Below are 24,686 nucleotides of genomic sequence, written 5' to 3' on the forward strand. Positions count from 1 at the left end.
CCTTTATTTTCAGGTAACTACTCTGCTCTTTCTAGCTCACCATCTCATACACTATATTGCCAAAAGTATTGGGACGCCTGCCTTTACATGCACACTCAGTACGTAGCACAGTACCTTCCATGCCAGCAGTGAGCTGCTCCTTCCAGAGGATCTGCTGCAGATGCAAACCCTGACTGCCTGCACCTCTCGTTTGTCCTTGTTCCCCGGCCCTGGTCAGCCTGTCTATTGGTAATGGGAGGTCTTCAGTGCTCTTCTCCCTCCAGCCTGGAGGGCTCAAGGCCACCCTCGCTGCTCTTTGACCCGCTCCCCGCACCTGCTGCCACCTAACTCCTCATGCTCGCCCAGGGCATAACTTGATTGGTCAGTCTGCCCCTGGGCCACAGAGTGCCAGTGGGTGGCAGTGCTGACAGGAAGAAGTGTGCAGCACTGGCTAAAAAAAAAAAGCCCCGCTTGTGCCCGCGGCAAGTGCTGGAATGGCCGGTCGGTTGGGAGCTATGCCCACACCTCCATAGCGACTGAGTGCTCCGACTGATGTGCACTCTAGGCCAGGGTCTACCTTGCCTATAGGTTAGAGCCGGCCCTGCTTACTTTGTGTACTGGGCCAAATTATTTGGTGGAGGAGAGATTATGGTGTGGGGGTTGTTTTTCAGGGGTTGGGCTTGGCCCCTTAGTTTCAGTGAAGGGAACTCCTAAGGCATCAGCATACCAAGACATTTTGGACAATTTCATGCTCCCAACGTTGTGGGAACAGTTTGGGGATGGCCCCTTCCTGGTACAACATGACTGCGCACCAGTGCAAAAAGCAAGTTCCATAAAGACATGGATGAGTGAGTTTGGGGCGAAGGAACTTGACTGGCCTGCACAGGGTCCTGACCTCAACCCGATAGAACACTTTTGGGATTAATTAGAGCGGAGACTGCAAGCCAGGCATACTCGTCCAACATCGGTGCCTGACCCCACAAATGCACTTCTGGAAGAATTGTCAAACATTCCCATAGACACATTACTAAACAGCCTTCCCAGAAGACTTGAAGTTGTTAGAGCTGCAGAGGGTGGACCAACTCAATATTGAACCCTACGGACTAAGGCTGGGATGCCATTAAAAATCATGTGCGTGTAATAACCGATGTCCCAATACTTTTGGCAATATAGTGTATCTTAGAATTTCAGTGTAAATTCTAGTTCTTCCCACCTAAGCCCCTGCCACAGCAAGCAAGTTCTGAAAGAGAGGGTCAAGTATATAAAAAAGTAATAAAAAAAAAAGAGTTGTAGCAATAGTAACCATTCTAATATTTTGTATTATGACACAATTGTTAGCACTCCTCCACACAATAAGTCTATAACTCTAATACAAACTTATTTTTCTTAAAGCGGTAGTAAACTTCGCTTTTTGATTTTTACCTACAGGTACGTTTATCATAAAGCTTACCTATAGGCAGGGTTTTTTTCTCAAAGAATAGGTTCAGGTACCCCCCCCCCTTCCGAGTCACCCCATGTCTCTGCCCCCTACCCACCTCCAAGCACCTTCTCTTGGTTCTACCCTCTGCCCACCTACCAGTACTACCTCTTTTAGAGAATACAGGACCATTCATTTTGTGGTGCTAAGTAATTTGTATGGAACTTGTTAATGACTAGAAGAAAATAAATCCCTGCAACCAGCAATAATAGCCGCCCCCCACATTAATAGAGCCCCCCAACAACAATATACCCCCCCCCCTCCAGGCAGCAATAGACACCCCTGCAACAAAACAAAATAATATCTCCCATTACAATACATCTACCCCAGGAACAATAGACCCCCCAACAACAATATATCCCCCCAGCAGAAATAGACCCCCCTGCAAGAAAACAATATAATACCCCCATAACAATAGATCTACCCCAGCAACAATAAAACCCCCCAACAACAATATATCCCCCAGCAGAAATAGACCCCCCTGCAAGAAAACAACATCATATCTCCCATAACAATAGATCTACCCCAGCAACAATAGACCCCCAACAACAATATATCCCCCCAGCGGAAATAGACCCCCCTGCAAGAAAACAATATAATACCGCCATAACAATAGATCTACCCCAGCAACAATAAAACCCCCCAACAACAATATATCCCCCAGCAGCAATAGACCCCCCTGCAATAAAAAAAATCATATCTCCCAAAACAATAGATCTACCCCAGCAACAATATATCCCCCCAGCAGCAATAGACCCCCCTGCAATAAAACAACATAATACCCCCATAACAATAGATCTACCCCAGCAACATTAGACCCCCCCCATAACAATATATCCCCCCCCCCCAGCAGCAATAGACCCCCTGCAACAAAACAGCATAATATCCCCCATAACAATAGAACTACCCCAGCAACAATAGACCCCCCAACAACAATATACCCCCCTCAACAGCAATAGACCACCCTGCAACAAAACAACATAATACCCCCATAACAATAGATCTACCCCAGCAACATTAGACCCCCCCCCCCATAACAATATATCCCCCCCCCCAGCAGCAATAGACCCCCTGCAACAAAACAGCATAATATCCCCCATAACAATAGAACTACCCCAGCAACAATAGACCCCCCAACAACAATATATTCCCCCCAACAGCAATAGACCACCCTGCAACAAAACAACATAATACCCCCATAACAATAGATCTACCCCAGCAACAATAGACCCCCTCCAGCCACAATAGATCTCCCAGCATCAATAGACCCTTCAGCAGCCAGCAAGAATGTTGCATTCCCCCACCTTCCCTCTGAAAAAAAAAGCCCTGTCTATAGGTGAAATTAATATTTCCTAAATGTGCAAAGTTTAGAAGATATTCTAGTGAGCAGCTGTGCGCCGTAGCCGAGACTCCAGCCCATGAACCCGGAAGGAAGACCAGATGAAGATGGAAACCTCTGCAGCAGTGAGAGTGCGTTGCTGGAGAGCTTTGTGGAGGTAAGTCCTTCATATTGTGCTAGTGTGCTGTGCACATTATGATATTGCCTTGCAGGAGGAAACTTTTTTTTTTCTCCTAAGAGTTTACTACAGCCTGTTTACACCAGAAAGGTGGTGGAAAGTGGACCCTATACCACATGGTACCCCAGTATGCACATTTGCAGCGTGATCGGAAAAAAGTAGTGCTTACACTATGAATGCAAAGAATGGGCTGTCAGAACGGGAACACGAGGAACTGTGTGGGAACTGTCCCAATCAGTGTGAACGGCCCCTTCATCTGTAGAGATTTTTTGCAGAACTACAAACAACTGTCAGTTTTTAGCTGATGAGACACTGAAACTTTTCTTTTTTTTTTTTTGACGGCAGTCCCACATGCAGGGCCGCTGATAAGGCAGTACAACTGGCCTTGTTGTACTGGGCCCAGGCCTCATAGTTGGGAGCAGAGGGGGGACTTTTATTTTTCACTTTTGGGGTGTAGACCAATAAAGGCAGCGCTCCTCTTCTGCTGAAACTCAGGGGGGGGGTGGAAGCGAGGTTGGGGGCCCATTAGGAGGGCTCCATTGGGCTCTATGATTTTTAAAAGCAGCCCTGCCCACACTACCACAAATTATACAGTTTCCTGTTGTCGAGTTTCCTGCAGATGGGGAAATCACAGGGGTCAGCACACCCAGAGTGTAATGGGTGAGCCTCACCCTGGGAAAAACATCTTTGTGATCATGGCACCTTACCTACCAGGTAAATGACACTCTGAGGCTTTTACAGCCTAAAGAAGACTGTAGTAGACATGCCATACAGGGTTAATTTTGGTGTTGGTCGGGATGACCAGAAATTCTGAGGGCAATAACTCTACACTACTAAGACAGCCGAAAAAGTTCTTCTTACTGCACAACCAGCAAAGGGGATCTGTGACAAGTGACAAGGATTCTGAGGTGTCCTTCTGTACATCTGAAATGAGCTCTTCTTGATTGGAAATGTCAAAAAGGGTACAAGGTCAGCAACTACTGCAAACATTAAATTGGTCTGGTTTTGTGTTACCTTCACATGCACACCGATTTTCTATGTTTAAATTGCTTTAACAGCCTCACTAATGGGGCCCCCTTCCTCCACAGGCCCCATAACATCTACCTACTGTGGCTAATGTTACACCACTGTGGGCAAGTTCACACATTAATATGTTAAGTATTAGTATGTGTTGTGGTAGGGCAGCCCATTCAATTCGAATGGGCTACCAATACATCACTACTAAGGTTTTAAAGAGCCTGCACCATTTTTGTAATGCAGCGCACCACGATGCACAGCATATGTACAGTAGTGTGCTGCAGTGCAGGTGCATTGCCAGTGCCTGTTCTTGTGCATTACTATTCTAAATGAAAGGTACAGCATGTCTTTTGCTACAAGGAAATATTCTGCACTATGTGTAATACCATGAAAAAAGTTGTCCAATAGCTGCACTCACCATATTGCACACACAAATACCCCCAAAAAAATTCCAAAAAAATGTTTTTCGCTGTTGACAGAGCTATTTTGCCTAAAACATTAGGTGCTCATATATTAAAGTGCAAATAGTGCAAGAAAATTCATATCTATACATACATATGTAAACATGTACAGCTGTGATTGGTTATGAACAATAAAGTGCCAGTACAATTCACAAGTCCACAATCTGCGTGCATTGCATGAAAAATACTAGTAAATAAAAGTAACGAGCATAGTCCAGTTTCCAATGCTTATGATAAGAATGGTGTTAAATACACATAAAATTCAAAGGTGCTCCAAGTGTTCAACTGACAGTGCTCCACCGCTATGCAAAAGATGGATGCTTACTGGACACAAAGACCTCTAGCAAAGGTCTAAATATGCATCAGTGGGCTCAACCCCCCATTGCTGCAGATAAAACAGGGTGCCGTGTCGTGGCTCTGCAGCTTACACATGCGTTTGCAAATGCGTGTCAACTAAACCCCTGTTCTTTCTTTATATCGAGACAGGTCTACTTGGTTGGTGGCAGACTGGAGGGTGAGTACATCAGACTGGGGCTGGCTGGCTTCCATGCACCTCTCTTAATCCTTTTCAATTTGTTTTTTTCCGATACAGGGATGGAGACGCTGGGCATACCTGCTGGTGTCTCACTTAAAGTCCCACATAGCCCACATTGTCACAATGTAACCAGGGATGGAGGCACCTTGCCTACAGGCTGGTGCTTCATTTAAAGTCCCACCATGCGATTTTCGTGCGTTTTTGGTGGATGCAGTCTAATTTGACCCCAGTTTTTTCATATACAGGGATGGAGACCATAGCATGACCTGCTTGTCTCATGTAAAGTCCCAAATATTTTATGAAATTAGGGATGGAGGCACTTTGCTATACAGGCATATTGCCTCATATAAAGTCCCAATCTGTGTTTTACACTGCATCCACCAAGGGGTTTGAGGTGTATGCTTCTCAGCTGGTCGTTTTCAGTTTGTCCATCTTAAGAACATTGCTATTAGAGCATTGAGATACTAGACCAGACGTGGATGGAGGTGGGTTGGGGGAAGTTTGGGCTGCTCCCTCCCACCTGCCTCCTATCCACCCATTAGCAGCCATGTGCTCCCAGAGTGGAGACACTCACATTTAAAAGTGTTAGGACTGCAGATAAAACAGGGTGCCGTGTCGTGGTTCTGCAGCTTACACATGCTTTTGCAAATGCGTGTCAACTGAACCCCTGTTCTTTATTTATATCGAGACAGGTCTACTTGGTTGGTGGCAGACTGGAGGGTGAGTACATCAGACTGGGGGCTGGCTGGCTTCCATGCGCCTCTCTTAATCCTTTTCAATTTGTTTTTTCCGATACAGGGATGGAGACGCTGGGCATACCTGCCGGTGTCTCACTTAAAGTCCCACATAGCCCACATTGTCTAACTGACAGTGCTCCACCGCTATGCAAAAGATGGATGCTTACTGGACACAAAGACCTCTATCAAAGATCTAAATATGCATCAGTGGGCTCAACCCCCCCCCCCCCCCCCATTGTGGGAATGGAGATGTATCTCCCTTCAAGAAATCAGCATGTCAAATGAACCATCAGAAGGACTTCCACTATATACAGCCTGATGGACAAGAGGCAAAATACATCAGCAAGGCATATGGGCCAAGAAGAATATATTGCTCACTGCACAATTTCCAACAATAGCATACAACCTATTGCTATTGGTATACTTACAAATGTATACCAAAACTTCAGGTATTTCAACTAAACAATCTTCCTGTGACCCGACGGGCATGCTGACATCACCACTATTCCCTCCACCCGAAGTACGTTTCGTCCCTGAAGACGTCGTCAATTAACGTTACCATTATCCCATTGAGCACCTTTGAATTTTATGTGTATTTAACACCATTCTCCTCATGAGCATTGGAAACGGGACTATTCTCATTACTTTTATTTACTAGTATTTTTCATTACAGTGTCTTTTACCATGTGATAACATGCAGTACCTTGAGCTTTGCATTGTGGTATGAAGCCAACCTTTACAAAGCACCTGTCATGCCTTAGCTGGAAGCTGCCTGGATGCGTCTGGCTTCAATACTGCTAAGGCTTTGGTAACACTGCTGTATTACAGCGTTCGCCTGTCCTGGACCACGCTTGCCCACACAGGAATGCACAGGTGTTCCATGCATCTCAATGCAGCCAATCCCATTGATGTAAATTGGGATGCAGAGACTACAGTGATACCCCCAATTTGATATCCATGTAGATGGACACAGCCGCTGCTCTCAATCTGGAATCTGTTCAGGTGCATGGCCCTGAATGCAGATGGTGTGCATTGGGGGCTGTGCAGCCAAACAAATACCATATTGGAAACAGCGGCTGTGTCCGTGCAGCCGCTGCTTTTGAATTATCATAAATGGGACTGCCTGCACAGGGATGCATCAGACCCCATGCATTCCCTTGTGGATAAACCCGGCCATCGCACAGGTGTGCACTGTAGTACACCCATGTGACCAAGGCCTAAATTTCCAACCCAAAACAGCAGGTACACATTAAAGGTTCGCTTATCCTTTAAATATTTGTGAAAACCATTTTCTGGGTTGAAGAGGTCGTAATTGTATATGGATATTTTTCTTAGTCTCGTGAATAAATAAATACTGTTTTTTTTAACAAATGTGCTTTCAGTTGCTATGTTTTTATTGAACAAATTCATAAATCACAAGCATAGTAAATATGTCTGTTTCCACGACTAGCAGACTGCATCCGGAATGATGTGTTATCCGGCTACTTGTGCCGTCTTGAATATGAAGCAGATTCTTTGCAGGAGGTAAAATTCATCCTGGGATAAGCTTTGCTTTGATGAGAAGCTGAATTCCGAGCTGTGGATGCGTGCTGAATTTATAATACGACTAAATATATATTGTGAGCAGCCAGCACTACATTGTCATGGATATGAGTCACCACTATTGTCAAGCATGATCGTTTTCTTTCAACTAATATCTAAATCTTATTCATACATATGTATCACCTTAGAAAGTCATGTTCCAAAAGGAATTCAGTATGGAAGGAATACAGGGGCTGTCATTGCTGACTCTTCTTCTGAAAATGCCCGTTCTCTGGTTGTCATGCTGATCCTGTGGCTTCAGTACTCTCTAAGTCACTGACTCAGAAAATGTACATGGGCGAGTCAATATTTATCTGCACTCTATTCCTATAATGTATTAGAACAGCATTAGAGAACATATAGGTATATTTTTTAACATAGTCCCCTTGCACACCAGTGCACTAGTTCCACAAGCTTGCCTATACCCTCGGAGAAAATGTTTTTGGGTTGGTCCCTCATTCATGCATGCACTGCTGCTTGCACATGCTGGTCTGTGGCAAATCGAAGACCTCTTGTCATTTGGTTCAAAGTGATGGATCCATGTTTCATCACCAGCTACTATTCTTTTCAAAAAAGCTTCACCTTCATTAGCATAGTGGTCCAGTAAGTGTTGACAGATGGCCAGATGATTGCATTTGTGCTCTTCAGTAAACTGTTTTGAGACCAATCTTGCACAAACTTCATGAAAGGCAAACCTGTTATAGATAATCTTATATGCAGAGCCATGGATGATTTGCATATGATTTGATACTTCATAGATAGTCACTCATTGTGTTTTACTTACTCCTGGCCCCTACACTCTGTGCATTGCTTACTCCTGGCCCCTACACTCTGTGCATTGCTTACTCCTGGCCCCTGTACACTGTGTGTTACTTTAATCCTGGCCCCTGTACACTGTGTGTTACTTACTCCTGGCCCCTGTACACTGTGTGTTACTTACTGTTGGCCCCTGTACACTGTGCGTTACTTACTCCTGGCCCCTGTACACTGTGTGTTACTTACTCCTGGCCCCTGTACACTGTGTGTTACTTACTCCTGGCCCCTACACTCTGTGCATTACTTTCTCCTGGCCCCTGTACAATGTGCATTACTTACTCCTGGTCCCTGTACACTGTATGTTACTTACTCCTGGCAGCTGTACACTGTATGTTACTTACTCCTGGCCCATGTACACTGTATGTTACTTACTCCTGGCCCCTGTACACTGTGTGTTACTTACTCCTGACCCCTGCATTCTGTGCATTACTTACTCCTGGCCCCTGTACACTGTATATGGATAGTAAACTGCGCTAAACCCTATAGTGGAGGGCTTGGAATCCTACCACATATGTTAATTATGTGACAAAAATATATTTTAGCATGAAAAGTGCATATAACAAAGTGTTAAGGTGTTGCTACCTTATGCCATATAAGAAAATTAAAATATGTCACAAATAGATACTAAAATTTCCATCAATATAATATACTCAATTAATAAAGTGCAATAGAGACCAGCAGTAAAGTGCCACAAAATAATCACAAAGTGAGTTCATAAAGTCCGTAGTGCAATGGTGCTAATATTGGATAGTGCAAGAAAATTGTTATCAATATTATATACTCAATTAATAAAGTGCAATATAAACCAGCAATAAAGTGCCACAAAATAATCACATAGAGAGTTCATAAAATCCGTAGTGCAATGGTGCTGGTATTGGATAGTGCAAATGGTGCAAAAAAAAGGTCCTTTGGTGCAACTATGGTAAGTGCCAGTGCAGGTGCATATGCATATGCAGTAGTGGTGTGACCCTCCGCTTCACCTTCGGTGTCAATTGGTAAGCTAACCCACTTACCAGATCAAGAGGATTCCAGTTGGCATATGCCAGCAGGAATCTATACAGGTTTATTCTCGGTGGTTCTGATTCCCTGGTGGTAAGTGGGGGTCCACGGCTTGCGCCTGTGTAAGTAAGGTACTGTAAGTAAGGCACTGTTACTGCAGCTTGGCTAGACCCAAAGTTTGCCACCCTATGCTAAGACTGGTGCATCATTTTTATGCTCTGGGTTCCCAAAGCATCTTGTCTTTATGCCTTAAGGCTCGGTTCACACTACTTCGCTCTGACTTCGGCGCGACTTGCACGGACTTCATAAAATGAATGTCTACGCAAGTCGCTCCAGGTCGCCCCGAAGTAGTACAGGACCCTTTTTCTAAGTCAGAGCGACTTGTGTCGCTCCTAGAACGGCTCCTGTACCTGTCAATGGACCGCGACAGTGCGTGACTTGTCAGGCTGACCAAGTCGCCTGACAAGTCGGACTAGTGTGAATGGACACTAAAGGTCTACCTCTTGTTCCAAAAGTCTGTAACAAATTGTTTAAGGGCATGTTAAAAATGGGGTCATGATTTTGTGGGCATGGTAAAAAGTGGGCATGGTCAATAGGGCATCCCCGTTTCTTTTTTGTTTTTTTGTTTTTTAATCTGTTAGCCTTAGACAAGCAGAAGAAAAAGAAATTTGAAAAGTCCAATGACCAAAGTATTGCTGTGCAATGGTTGCAAGTAAAAAAAAATTTAAAAAAATGGCAGTTTTAGAAAATCAGATCTGGCTACAGATTGAACAGGAAAGTGAATTTTTAATAACAATACATGTCAAAATAATTTGTGTTTTAATGAAAGTGGCGTTTTCCTTTAAGCTCTATGGCTGAAGTGCACATTTCCTTCTAAATGAACATCAACGCCCAAGATAAATTACTTCAGGGTGGAGTGCAGTCCTCGTGAAGCATTACGCAGTGATGTACAGGATATCTTAAATTCTAAAACTCATAATAAAATATGTAGTCACCAGAAGGGAAGGGAGGTGTTTCCTTTTCTATTTATAAAGTTAGTGGGTGAGTCTGAATGACTTCAGCACTTGGATAGTTACATTCAGCCTTAAATATAAAGCAGTACAAGGAGCAAATCACCAAGTGCCAAACAATAAATTGGAATTTGCTTTACATAAGCCAGACCAGTATAAAATGGATTCTGATTGGTTATTGTGAGTTGTACTGAGTTTTACTTTAGTGCTGGAAAGTTCAACCAGCTGACAATTTCTTCTCGAAGATTCTATTGGTGAGATCTCTGTGCTGGATTCCCCGGTCTGCACACCTGCTGTGGCCAGGAGAGGTCTCCACTCTTCCATTTAGATGTTTTAAAATGTAAACTATTTTGTAGTATAGAGATATTGCAGTAGATAATGGAATAAACACAAAGGTAGATGGAAACACTCAAAATTCCCAGGAACATAGTTACATAGTCAGTTGGGTTTTAACCACTTACCGCAAAGTGACGTAGATCTACGTCGGCAAACTTTGCGGTGTTATACCGGGATGATGCCTCTAGCTAGAGGCACCATCCCGGTACCGTGGTTAACCGATGCAGCTCGGGAGCCGCTCGATCATTACCCGGGTGAGCGGGAGGGGACGTCCCCTCCCGCTGCCTTCCGCGACTTTGCTCGGGGCTCCCACCGGCTGGATGGAGTCCCGATCTAAGCCAGAAATGGCTTCGATCGGGTCTCTGATGACGTAACCCGGAGGCGGCGTCCATGACGTCAAATCCGGATTACTCTGCTGCAAAAGGCGGCAAATTTAAAAAACGGCTGTATGCAAAAATGCCGTTTTCAGCGTTTTGCATACATGGAAGTGTAGTGGAGGGGTCTAGGGTCTTTTAGACCCTCAATCCCTCCATAAATAGTACCTGTCACTGCATATTGCTGTCACAAGGGATGTTTACATTGCTTGTGACAGCAATAAAAGTGATCAGATTTTTAAAACCTGTAATAAAGTAAAATAAATAAATAAAATAAATAGGAAAAAAAATTTAGCCGCCCCCATCACCGTTAGCTCGCGCACGAAAAAAAACGTATACGGAAGTCGAGCCGCGAATGAAATCGCTGTTCAAACCACACATGTGAGGTATCGCCGCGATCGCCAGAGCGTGAGCAATAATTTAAAAAAAAAGAGCTACACTCTAACTCTAAACCGGTAACCGTTAAAAAAATGTAAAGCGTCGCCAATTGAGATCTCTATTGACCGTAGTTTGTCGCCATCCCACAGGTGTGTGCAATTTTAAACTGTAACATGTTGGGTATCTATTTACTCGGTGTGACATCATCTTTCACAATATACAAAAAAATGGGCTAACGTTAGTGTTTAGTATTTTTTAAATGCAGTGAAATGTGATTTTTCAAAAACTTTCCAAAAAAATGGCGTTTTAAAGACAGCTGCGCAAATACCGCGTGACAAAAAATATTGCAATGACCGACATTTTATTCTCCAGAGTCTTTGCTAAAAAAAATATATATATATAATGTTTGGGGGTTCTAAGTAGTTTTCTAGGAAAAAATACTGATTTTAACTTGTGAACAAAAAGTGTCCGAAATAGGGCTGGGGCTTTTAAAAAGACACAAGTCCAAACAATTCAACCAATAGAAGAAATAAATCAATAAAAAAATCTCTATATGCACAATCCTAGATCAACAGTTAATCTAGTGGAAAGCAAAACAAAAAAAAAAAAACCATATGAAGCTTGGTCCAATTTGCTCGAGCAGGGGAAAAAAATTCCTTCCTGACCCCCCAGGAGGCAATTTGATATTCCCTAGATCAACAGATTCTGGTACCAACAGAGTTGAGAATTATGACAGAGAGATCTTGCTGTTGAATCCAGTCTACTGGTCTCCACCGACTATTATGGTGGAACTGAGCAAACAAGAAAAATGAAGAGAATCATAGGGCTTTGATATTAGATACCATTATGGAAATAGAAGACTTGCCAGGTGTCTTTGCTGTCTATAAAAACCAATCAGGTTTCCCTTGTCACATACCCAGTGAAGATTAAAGCGTTTGTCTTTTTTTTCATGAATCCTTCAAGGTCTACCTGCCCAGGTGCCCAGGGTGTGTCTTTTACCTCTATATATTTGCTCCGAAAGATGTCCCTCTTTCTTGCCTTTGAAAGTTGTATATGATTTTCCACTAAGTATCCTCCCTCTTATGCTACATTGTGTGTGGACAAAGCTGACGTGGGTCAGCTAAACAGCGAACACGGAAACTAGTAAGGATTTTCACAAGCTTAGACTCAGTGCTATTTAAAAGACGAGACCCATTCTTAGGTATCCCATGGCAATAAGTCTTTGTGACCACACAATTCCTGTGCCATTCAAAAAAAAAAATAATGATGTATATTTTCCATTTAGTTATATATAGATTTAATTATGTTTTATCCCTGACGGCAAATATATACTTATTGCAAATCCTGATCTTCAGGTTTTAGGTACTGGGTGGGGTTAATTAAAGGTGAGTATGGCCTGCCCAAACATAGTGCAATTGGTGGTGGAACTCGTGCATGAGTGGGGTGGAGCTTGATGTATCCAAGATTTTCATTTTTGAACAGTAGAGGGTGTGAACATTAACATATGGACATTTTTACACTGGTACAGGATGCCTTTTTGAAAATCCAGTTTTTAAAGTCCAAACATAGACTTCATACAATCGATCAAAAGTCAATTAAATCAATAACATTCTGATAACAAAAGCCAATGCATTTTAAGGATAATAGGTTTTAAGAACTGCAGGTTAGGGGAATATTCAGTCTGCTTAGTTAGAGCGACGGTTACAAGTTTTCAATCAATCAGATATATCTATACATTAAACTACAGTCCAAATCATACCCTCCTTAATTACCTGCAGCCACGATAAAGAGGGAATTTCTATAACTTGCAAAAAGTGTTTTTTATTTATTTATTATTAATTTATCTATTATTATTTATTTTATTTAGAATGTTTTTGATTACTAAACAAACTTTTATGTTTTAACTTGAAATGTTTGTTTGATGCTCTTTTTGTCCTGGACGCAAATGTTTCTGCTTAAAGCACCCTCTTATGACCATTTTTAGAGTAATATCAGTCTTGTCAAGATTCTTTTCATTTCCATAAATCGACTAAAGAACCACAATAAGGGCCTGTGTCAACAGGCAAGTGCTGCTTGCTTTATGAGGCATTTCATTTGCATTTGACATCAGTTTGAGTTGCTTCTGAGAACATTCACGGTTCAATGACAGGTGCATTTGACCCGCAGTTGTCTTCCTTCCAACCTGCATTTAACCTGCTTTAAAGCTGCATTATCCTGCTTCTTGAATTCTAAGTTCTCAAGTAGGGATGAGTTCAGGTGTGTTCGGATCCTAGTCTACCTGGGCTGTCTACCTGAGCTATCCCACCAAGAAGTTGTAACTGCACAAAGCCAATTGTATTGTATACTGTATGTGCAGCTGTGGGGCAAGAAATGCCTTGGCCATTTATAATTAGCAGACCGCAATAAAAGCTCCCTGGCAGGATAGCTCAGGTGTGTTCGGAGACTAGGATTTAAAGCAGAGTTCCGGCCTCAAAATCGATAAAATCGATTTTGGGCCATCCGCTTGCTAAGGGGAACCTGAAAAAGAAATGGATACTGGCGATTTTTTTTTTTTTGGTCACTTACCTTATTATAGAAGAAAATATACTCACCTTCCTTTCACTTCCTCCCTCTGCGGCCGCGGCCCGCGCCGTCACTTCCGGTTTGCGATGATTCCTAGGAGCTGAACGTCATCACTCCCAGGAATCAATGCACCTGCACCGGCCCGCTCGTCACTTCCGGTGCAGGTGCCGCATTCACTGCTAAACAGCTTCTGGGCATGCCCAGAAGCTTTGGAGGGATGCCGATCTTGCACCGGAAGTGACGAGCGGGGCCGGTGCAGTGCATTGTGGGACTCCGACGTCACGAAGAGGGACGCTGTGGCTTCAGCTGCCCACACCTGAGATGGCAGCGCATGAGAAGAAATTTTCAAGGTAAGTTTTTCTTCTTACAGGTAAGTGCGACCCGGGACAGTTCAGAGGCTATCCATTATGGAATGTACTAGCCCTGACTGTCCCGGGGGTATTTTTAGCTCAAATTGACCCCAGAGGCCGGAACTCCGATTTAAACACGCATGAGCTCATGCCTATTATCAAAATCCAGCACCCCCCCAAGTTGCATATGTTTCCAAAAATTACAATCCTATATATCCTTTACCCACAGCTGATCCAGGGGAAGGAAAAAAAACCCCAGAAAAGCATGATCCAATTTGCTCCAGCAGGGGAAAAATCCTCCCTGATCCTTTAAGAGGCAATCAGATATTACCTGGATTAACTTTACCTTACAAATGTTAGTATCCATTATGTACATTCAGGAAAGAATCCAGGCCTTTTAAAAGCAATCTACTGAGCTGGATAGAACCAGCTCTTGAGGGAGTCTATTCCACAGTTTCACTTACTGTGAAGCAACCTTTCCGTATTCTGCGATTAAATCTATTTTCTTCAAGACGAGAAGAGTGCTCCCTTGTCCTCTGTGATGACCTTAAAAAACTCAACATCAAGTTCACTATATGGATCACTTATGTATTTATACATGTTGATCATATCCTCCCTCCTCTTCTCAAGAGAGGATAAATTCAGTTCCTCCAATCTTTCCTCATAGCTGAGCTCCTCCATGCCTCTTATCAGTTTGGTTGCCCTTCTCTGCACTTTCTCCAGTTCCCAAATATCCTTTTTGTGAACTGGTGCCCAAAACTGAGCTGCATATTCCAGATGAGGTCTTACTAATGATTTGTACAGGGGCAAAATTATATCTCTCTGGAGTTTATACCTCTTCTAATAGAAAAATGGATTTTGCTTGCTTTGGAAACCACAGCTTGGCATTGCATGCTATTATTACGTTTATGATCTACCAAAACCCCCAGATCCCCATGTGGACTGTGCACTGCCTGTTGTGTAGGGCTACATATATAATTTCATAACAGGTTATGGGCCCAGGAATAGCCCAGACACCCACCCAGAAGAAAGCTGAGAACCCAGTCATAGCCAGCTACAGCAGATAGGTGCAAGATACAGCAACAGAAAGAATGACTATACAAGTGGAATAAAAAATTAGTCCATGTGATCAAACAATGAAATGCAACAGATGTATAAAAGGAAAAATGACAAGAAAAGCATTTCCAAAGCAGAGTAAAAGCGGAGCTAAGAAACCTCTGGACTTAATTCATTCAGATCTTTGTGATCCAATGGAAAAATAGACTCCAGGAATGAAGAGGTATTTTCTCACTTTTATAGATGATTTCTCCAGGTTTACTACACTATATCTGTTACACAACAATACTGAAGTACCAGAGAAACTTGAAAAGTATTTGGCTTAAAGCGGTTGTAAACCCTAAAACATAAAAAAAAAAAAAAAAAAACCTGCAAGACAAAGGCATAATGAGCTAGTATGCATCGCATACTAGCCCATTATGTATTACTTACCTTAGAAAGAAGCCCTGACACGGACCCCCGGACATCGCTGCGGGCGCTGCCATGATCCCTCGCCGTCTCTTCCGGGTTCGGCGGCTCCGGCGCGGTGATTGGCCAGAAGAGACGGCTCCGGCGCGATGATTGGCCGGAGCCGCGATGACGTCACTCCCGCGCATGCGCGCGGGAGTGATTTTTCCGGCAAGCTCCCGGCAAGTTAATTGAAGGTCCCCCCAGACCTTCAGAGCGCATGCGCCGCTCGCGCGAGCGGCTGCATGCACTGTAAATATCTCCTAAACCGTGCCAGTTTAGGAGATATTATTTGTACCTGCAGGTAAGCCTTATTATAGGCTTACCTGTAGGTTAAAGTGCCAAAAAGCGGGATACTACCGCTTTAAGTAAGCAATAAATTTGCCAAAATGCAGAGTGTACAGTGCACAGACAATGGAACTGAATATACAGGTGATAACACACAGGTGATTCTCAGAAAACATGCCATAATATTTCAAACTACTGTACAATACAACCCAGAACAAAACGGGGTTGCAGAAAGAATAAACTGTACTCTATGTGAGAGTGGAAGAACCATGCTGTTTGATGCGGATATGCCAACTACATACTAGGGGGAGGCAATCATGATGCATGTTATCTGCACAATCAACTAACAATACCTATATGAGCTTGTTGTATAAAATCATTGTCAAACAGTTGCGCAATTCCCTCCCCCCCCCCCCCCCCCCCATCGCTGTACAGCCTCTACTCTTCTGGGAATTTTCTTTCTATAAGGTTTTCATGTGTGTCTGTGGAAAATTGTGCTCATTCAGCCTAAAGAACATTTAAGAAGTTAGGTGCAAATGTTTTATGAGATGCCCTTGCTCGCAATTGACGTTCCAATTCACCCCAAAGATACTTGGTAGGGTTGAGGTCAGGACTGTGTGCAGGATACTCTAGGTCCTCCACACCAAACCATCAAACTACACCTAAGCGCCAAAAGTATTGGGATGCCTGCCTTTACATGAACTTTAATGGCACCCTATTCTTGGTCCATAGGGTTCTTAAAGGAGTTGGCCCACCCTTTGCAGCTTTAACAGCTTCAACTCTTCTTGGAAGGCTGTCCACGAGGTTTAGGAGTGTGTCTATGGGAATGTGTGATCATTCTTCCAAAAGCGCATTTGTGAGGTCAGGCACTGATGTTGGACAAGAAGGCCTGGCTTGCAGTCTCCGCTCTAATTCATCCCAAAAGTGTTCTATCGGGTTGAGGTCAGGACAGTCAAGTTCCTCCACCTCAAACTTGCACAAATGTACTTCTGGTAGAATGGTCAAACATTCCCATAGACACACTCCTAAACTTTGTGAAAAGCCTTCCCAGAAGAGTGGAAGCTGTTATAGCTGCAAAGAGTGGGCCAACTCAATACTGAATCCTACGGACTTGGATGCCATTAAAATTCATGTGCGTGTCTGTTTTTATGGTCCTGGTTTTGTGCACAGGGGTGCAGTTACGTCATGCTGGAACAAAAAAGGGATTTCCCCAAAGTGGTGCCACATAAAACGCACAATTGTCTAAAATTAGGAACACCAGTACCCCTAATTTGAAACACACAAGCTCAATAAGTTGGAGGGATGTTCACATACCTTTGGCCATATAGGTAGGTGTAAGGCTGGGTTCACACTGGATTGCAGAGCGGCTCGCAGCAGGAGGTCCGGTGCTTCCCGTTCACCGTTTCAGGCCTGAATTCGGTCTGAATTATTGGCTAAATTCGGACCTAAACCTGGAAGACACACACGAATTTCCTGCAAACCGCTCCGCAGCCGTCCCGGAGATGTGTGACCCAGCTCCATTGATAGCCAGTCACAGGCTCCTGGCATGCAAATTGGATGCGGTAAAAACGCACATCCAATTTGCACCAGTGTGAACCCAGCCTAAAGGTCAGGTGTCCATAAACACAATTGTATTTTTAATGTGGAAGTTTCCCCTAGGGTCCTTTCACACGGGCTTTCCGATCAGGTCCGCCTGTCAGTTTTTCAGGCAGACCTGATTGGATGCTCCATTCATCCCTATGGGGCAGCAGATGTCAGCGGTGACATGTCCGCTGACACCCGCTGCTATCCGATCCGATCCTGTCCATGAAATCCAGACGGATGGAAACCCTATTTTCCATCCGTCTGGAGGACTGGATCGGATAGGATCGGATGAAAACGGACAGGCGGTCCATTTTCATCCGATCCCCAATAGAGGAGAGCGGGGATCTGACAGGTCTGTCTCAGCAAAGAGAGCGGGGACGGACCTGTCACCTGCCTGCTCAGCGGGGATCAATCCCCACTGAGCAAAACAAAGTAGCGGGGATCGGCGGATCAATCCCCACTGAGCAAAACAGAGTCCGCGGAAAGCCCATGCGAAAGGACCCTTAAAAAACGAATGCTTAAGTTGATACAGAAACAAAAGTATAGAAGAGGGTAACATGAGTCCTAAAGGAAGCCTGGGACTTCATATTCCACATGGAGAAAGCTTCACCTCCATTTGCCTTGCAGTGCAGACAAGACTCATAATTCCTTTCTATAGAGTAACATATGGCAAGTACAACCAAAGCAGCACTAATAGGATGTGCAGGGTAACACTATCCTTTGGCAGGACTGTACTAAGCATTGTCTGGTTGGTGACAGAAGTGATCAGTGCTAGAATTACCTGGCTCTGAAGTTCACTTTGTTGTTTCAGTCGTAGATTTTCTGGGGTATCCGCCACTGTGGTAAACGACTGTTTTGGATAATGTCTGCAATAAAAATAATGATATATGTTATCATAAACTCAATGTAATTAGCAGCAACAATCTTTTAGCTGTCCATGTGACTGTGAAATAACCTATCGCTCTCACATGCATTGCCCCTATTTGGGACCCACATCTCTTTTTGTCTTTTTCCTTTTTGTATCTCCCACGCAGCTGACAATTTCCTGAATGCTGTCAGTAATATTATCCTACCAGGAGTTCTGCTAGGATTAAAAAGCATTATTTTATATTAGCTTTGGGATTCTTTCAGACTGTATTTTGTATCAAATAGTTGAAATATAAAGCAGCAGTTTTTTTTTTCAGGCATGACACCTTTTAAAGCGGAACTATACTGCATCTGAGCACCACAAAACATAAATACTATTTCATTTATTTTTAATATTCAAGGTAAACTGCTCCATTCATCCATGTCTCCATGCTTTTTTTTTTTGCTGAGAAATCACTTTGAAAAACATTCACTAGTATTTCTGGCTATGGCCATCTTAAGTAAGGGCAGATGATTCATGTAGCATTTACTTCCTGGAATCCGTCTGCCCTTAGCTCAGGCATGCAGGCAGGAGGGTGTGCTAAGCTGATGTAGCACCCTCTTAGGTAGGTGCTAGTGAGAGAGTATAGTTTTTGGCTCTGTCTGCCTATCAGAGGAGCAGCAGGGAAATCTATATTGCACTCTGCTTAACAGGGAGCAGGATCTGTGAGTTAGGTCTGCTCAATGTGCTCAGTTTGTTATTCATGTGGTCTGGGGGATTTTCCCCACTGATCCAATGGGGAGGCACATTGCACAGTGGAGGAAACCTGACCAATGGGCACACAGGCTTTGATACAGCCCCAGTGATTGGCACAGACTGCTGTCTCGGTGCATTGTGGGGTGTGGTATAAAAGCCAGGAGCACATGTGCTGAGGGGTCCTTGGTTGGTAACCCGAGTCCCAGAAGGAGGGCCGTGGCTGCCTCCTCTTCTGCAGTGGTTATCGTATGGTCACAGGCAGTCGGCCTGGTGAGTCAGAAGTGTGGAGCTGAACCACCCAGAGGTCCAGGAGAGCTGACTAGGAGGAGCTGAGACACTGGAGAACCTGAAAAAGCAGTATCATGAGTACAGGGATCGTGTCTAAGGGCCTGACCAGGCAGGGGCCACTCTGGAGTGGAGAAGTCAGAGGACGGGTGTCAGCTGCTGGATAGAAAGGGGGTGCTAGGCGAGTACTCTGAGGATAAGTGCTGTAGAACATTACCTCCGAGTCATCTAGTGGCAGGATGAAGCTGCAGCCTTGCCGCATTCTCAGATAGAAGTCCCCAGCATTGTGAATAGTTCAAGTGTTGGAGTATCCCTTCTCCCATCCCCATATAAAATAAAACAACAAAAACAACAACCCCTAGACTGATCATCGACTGAGCCAGAAAGTAAAGTGTTAAGATTCTGCATGCAGTTGCTAACCCAGGGGACCCAAAAAGGTGAGAAATCCAGCCACCGTCAAGGGGGCAGGGCTACACTGAGAAAACCCCTCCGGAAGACTCCTCGGATGTATGACATCATTTGACAGGGAAAAGCTGAAGAAACTTAAAAAAAATTAAATCAAGTAAAGTTTATATTCTTTCCTATCTAATTACTAATGCTAGCAGCATGAGAATTAAAAATAGTCAATGTTGACTGGGTGAGTGAATTTCAATTAGTGCGATGACAGACATTGCATGTGATTCGGAGCGCACTGCTCTGAAAATCACATGCGATGTCTGTGCCATGTGAATTCAGCCATACAGATTGTATGGCTGAATTTACATCAGATTCGGACACAACACGCACAGGACCGTTTTTTGGGTCCGCAGCAGAATCGGATCGTCGTCAGAATAGCACCAGTTGCACAGCTCCCAATGTACACAGGACAATGTCTTTTGGCACACTGACTAATGAAGGTCGGTTACTGCGCGTGCAGCCTTGTGCTGCCATCTATTGGCGTGTTACAAAACTGGTCTCAAAACTTTTTGATACACCTCGTATACAGTATATCTCACATTGGTCAAACATCAATAATGTAGCAAGAATACTATACCAAGTCTAAAGTTTGCAAAGGTACAGATTCAAAAATGAATAGTATCTGATATTTTTGGAATGTTGTCACCCTAGGATAGGAAGTGTGTTACCAGCAGGATCATCAGGTCAAAATAAAGAAAAGAAGCCTGAAAAAAAGAAAACGAATGAAGCCACCACATCCGATGACTGTTAAGTTGCATTAAAGTTGCAGTCCAGGCAAAACCTAACTAACACTAAACCTGTTCTGTGCCACATTCTAAACATAATCTATATAACACTGTAAAGCAAAAATCACTGTACTTACCTATTCTGCAGCCAATTTGGTTTGGTCCCAGCATTAGCTGTTAGCGGCGGCTTCAGTGTGAAGGCGGGTGCAGGAGAGGCATCCGACAACAGAAGCCCCATAGTAACTTTATGGGTGACGTCATTTCCCATTCATTTCACAGCCGTTATCAGTCCTCTCCTGCACAGAGCTTCCACCATTGGAGACCGGACTGGGTTGGGTGCAGAAAAGGTAAGTACAGTGATTTTTGCTTTACAGGGTTAGCAGGGCTGGCCCAAGTCATTGTGCTGCCTGGGTCCAAGAATGAAATGCTGCTCCCCACCCCCACCAAAAAAAAACATGCCCACCAAAGGGCCCCCACACCCATTATTTTATATCATGATAATCAAAATGAAAATAAAATTTATCAGGAAGTGAGATGTACATGCAACAGCACCTTGTCGATATGCAAAATTTTATCATATACCACCATGTTACTGCTCCCCCAGCTTGGCGCCCTAGGACATCCATGGGTGCAGTGTGTGTCAGCACAGTGGGCCCCCTACCCCCCCCCTCCACCCCTCAGAGCCTGTGTACAGTGAACAAGTTGCACCCATGGATGATATGCCACAGGGATAGGGCTAGGATAGTATAGGGGCGGGCTAGGGCAGTATACGGGCAGGCTAGGGAAGTATAGAGGCAGGCTAGGGCAGTATAGGGGTAGGCTAGTGTAGTATATAGACAAGCTTGGGTAGTATATAGACAGACTAGGGCAGTATAGGGGCAAGTTAGGGTAGCATAGGGCGTTATAGAGAGGTAACTTATATTACCTCTCTGTTGCTCTCTCCCAGTGCTCCCACAGTCTTCAGTGACTAGCCTCATGCATGCACCAGAAGCAGGCAAGTCACACCTTCTCCTCCAGTTCCACCCAATAGAAATGCAAGGCTCGCAAGCTGCGCCTGAACATCGGCTGCTGGCAGAGCCGGTGGGGAAGGGATCTTTCATTGCACTCTGTCTCTTGTGGGTACCCTGCTCCCGCAGCACACACATGTGTGCTCGGGCGCTTAACAGCTGGGGTTAGACTGTGTGCAAGCACCCTTGCCCGGCAATTATGAGTATGCGTGTTGAGGGCAGCAGGGCGGCCTTTTTTACAAGGCAGTGGAGCAGCCTGGGGGGCAGTTATCACACACAAAACTGCTGGAAAAAAATCTTTGGCTTCAATTTGCTGCCCCTCTCAAAGTCCTGCCTGGGTCCAATTTAAATTATCCAGCCTTTCTATTCTTGAGCTACAAGAATTACACGTGTTATGTTCCCACCCAGAAAGGCAGTGAGTTCTACAGGCTTGAACACAGTAAATATGAAAAATGGTTTCCTCCGAGTGTCTTTTTCTCATTGCACATCAGTAACCAAAGGGTTAGATATATTAGGTTTAGAATGTGGCACAGAGCGGGTTTAGCGTTAGTTCTCCTTTAAATAAATGTAGCAGGATTTCTAGGCCTTGGGCCTAAGATGGGTCTGCCATTGTTACCTGTAACACTTTCAGCACATTTGAGCTGCGAACCCAGGTGTGAGAACTGAGACAATGACCATTCCGCCATCTTTGGTTTGTTGGTTTTATTGTATTTAGGGGATGGGAGAAAGGAATGAGTGGGATACTCCTCTGGCTCAACTAGGTACACTTTGGGACACTTGAAGAAAAATGCCTGTTGGCGCTGTCTTGACGCCAGCTGAATGCCGACCAGTGCTTTCTGACGCTTCTAGATACTGTAGTACTGAAACTGTGCTGGAACCTCGACTTTAATTCAGAAGATCCAGGACTGTATAACACTTGACTCCTGACACTGCTTTGGCTCAAAAGTCATTGAACAGCTCCCTCCAATCCTGCACTGGCTGAGGTAGCTATGTGCAGATACTTGTGCTGCTGCAACTCTTAACTTGTACACTGACTCTTCAGGGCACAAACTACAGGCGCCCACTTTAACACTTCAGGGACCTCTGACTAGGAACCCCCTTTAACCGCTAGATGACCCCTGGATCCCCAGAACCTTCTCCGGAGAGGTCCCCTCTGACAATAGGCAGACCCCCAGGGGCAGTCCACAGTACTCACGACCTTTCCTGGAACTGGACCCCCTCTCTCTCTCCGCTGGTTTTCGGCACACCGGATCCCTCTGCAGCTCAACTTCCTCTCTTTGGATTCCCAGGCCTCCACCCAGGACACCCGCTTCCTCTGACAGGAGGAGAGACAGCCGTACTCTCCCTCCTGGGACTCTGCTTCCCGCCGCGTCATGCGTTTCCTCAGAACTTATACCCACTCCCAGAATCCTCTGTGGCAGAATCTGCCTTCTGGGGTAGATACAGGCCTGAGTGTGTCTCTGATTGGGTTTCCTCCACTGCCCAATGAGAATCCTCTCATGGAGAAGTCAGGCAGCTTGTGTAAACAAGCTGCCTGTCATTCTCCCCTGTGTATGAAGGATGATCATACGGTTCTACTATGTAGAACCGTTGATCACTGTTCATACATCTGAAGCCACAGCCAATCACAGTAGAAAGCACGCCCCTAGGGACACACATAGCCCCTCCCTTTCAAAAAAAGTTAACCCCTTTCACTGCCAGTGTATTTTTAGAGTAACAGTGCATATGTATAGCACTGATTACTGTAGAAATGTCACTGGTAACCCCAAAAGTGTCAAAAATGTCAGTCAAGGGTCCGATCTGTCCGCCGTAATGTCGCAGTACCGCAAAAAAATCGCAGATCACCGCCATTACGCGTTAAAAAAAAGCAACAAAAATGACAAAAATCTTTCCCTTTGTTAGTAAACGCAATAACTTTTGCGCAAACCAATCAAAATACGCTTTTTGCGATTTTTTTTACCAAACATAGGTAGCATAAAACAAATTGGCCAAAAATGTTAAAAAATTTTGATTTTTACATTTTTTTGGGGGGGGAATTTCATATAAAAAAATTTGAAAAATATTGCTATTTTTGCAAAATTTACGCTCTTTTTTTGTTTATAGCGCATGATCAAAAAATCGCACAGGTGATCAAATACCACCAAAAGAAAGCTCTGTTTGTGGGAAAAAAAGGACGCCAAATTGGTTTAGATACAGCGTCGCACGACCGCGCAATTGTCCGTTAAAGTCACGCAGTGGCGAATCGCAAAATACCCCCTGGTCAGGAAGGGGGTAAAATCTTCCGGGGCTTAAGTGGTTAACACACAAGAAACGCCTACTTTTTTTTTAATGGGAATAAAGATGGAGCATCACTTTAAATAGTACATGGATATGCGCCATGCTTGCAAGAACCTGCAGTCTGCACAGAGAGGGGTTGAAGCATAAGACACAGGACATTTTTGGCCATATGCTTCCTAGCAGCTGGGAGTAATGCCAAGCAATGTGGCACAGCAGGATTTATTTGTTTTCTGTTTTGTATATTTTGTGACACAGAACACAGATGGTCAGATATTACATGTGATGAGAAGTGACAGCTCCGCAGTGTCATTGCCCAGCATTTTCATATCATGCAGTGCTGTACCATAGCTGCAAGCTAATATCAGAGAAAAGTCACACTGAGCCAATGTGGGAATGACAAACAATGGCACACAGGCACTGGCCTATTCAGAGCAAGGAGCTATGATACTTTCCAAAGTATATGAACCCAACGCAACTGGATTTCACTTCTACTGTCAGGTCAGTGACAAGTACTTTCCTATTGGTTGCTTAAGTTATTCTGCACATGATTGCTTCTTATGGAATATATTATTATCACTGCAGTCCCAAAACCACGCTCCATCTCCGAAGCCAGACACAAAGTACATGAAGGCGTGAAGGTCGGTTCTACTACAGACCAGGGTGCTGATCTCCAACAGGTGATACTAGTTAAAGACAAAAGGCATGTGCCCTACATGTGTCCTTGCTACAACATTGCTTTTATAAGCACAACTGATAAAACTGCAGCAAGAGAAGCTTACATGTGTCGGCAAACAGTCTTAATATGCCAACATAGCATAGTTGTCTTTGG

General features: G+C 44.2%; 1 protein-coding gene across 2 annotated transcripts in view; it reads right to left on the reverse strand.

The window, feature by feature from the left end:
• LOC309555747 (LIM zinc-binding domain-containing Nebulette) overlaps positions 1 to 24,686 on the reverse strand; it is a 328,664-nt gene that overhangs the window by 177,749 nt on the left and 126,229 nt on the right. For both annotated transcript variants that reach the window (XM_082257832.1, XM_082257833.1), the window contains exon 3: positions 18,286 to 18,370. In XM_082257832.1, the coding sequence (XP_082113958.1) occupies positions 18,286 to 18,370 (85 nt within the window). The remainder of the gene's footprint in view (positions 1 to 18,285; positions 18,371 to 24,686) is intronic.

Source organism: Pelophylax lessonae (genome assembly GCF_965119305.1).
Source record: "Pelophylax lessonae genome assembly, chromosome: 5".
NCBI lineage: Eukaryota > Metazoa > Chordata > Amphibia > Anura > Ranidae > Pelophylax > Pelophylax lessonae.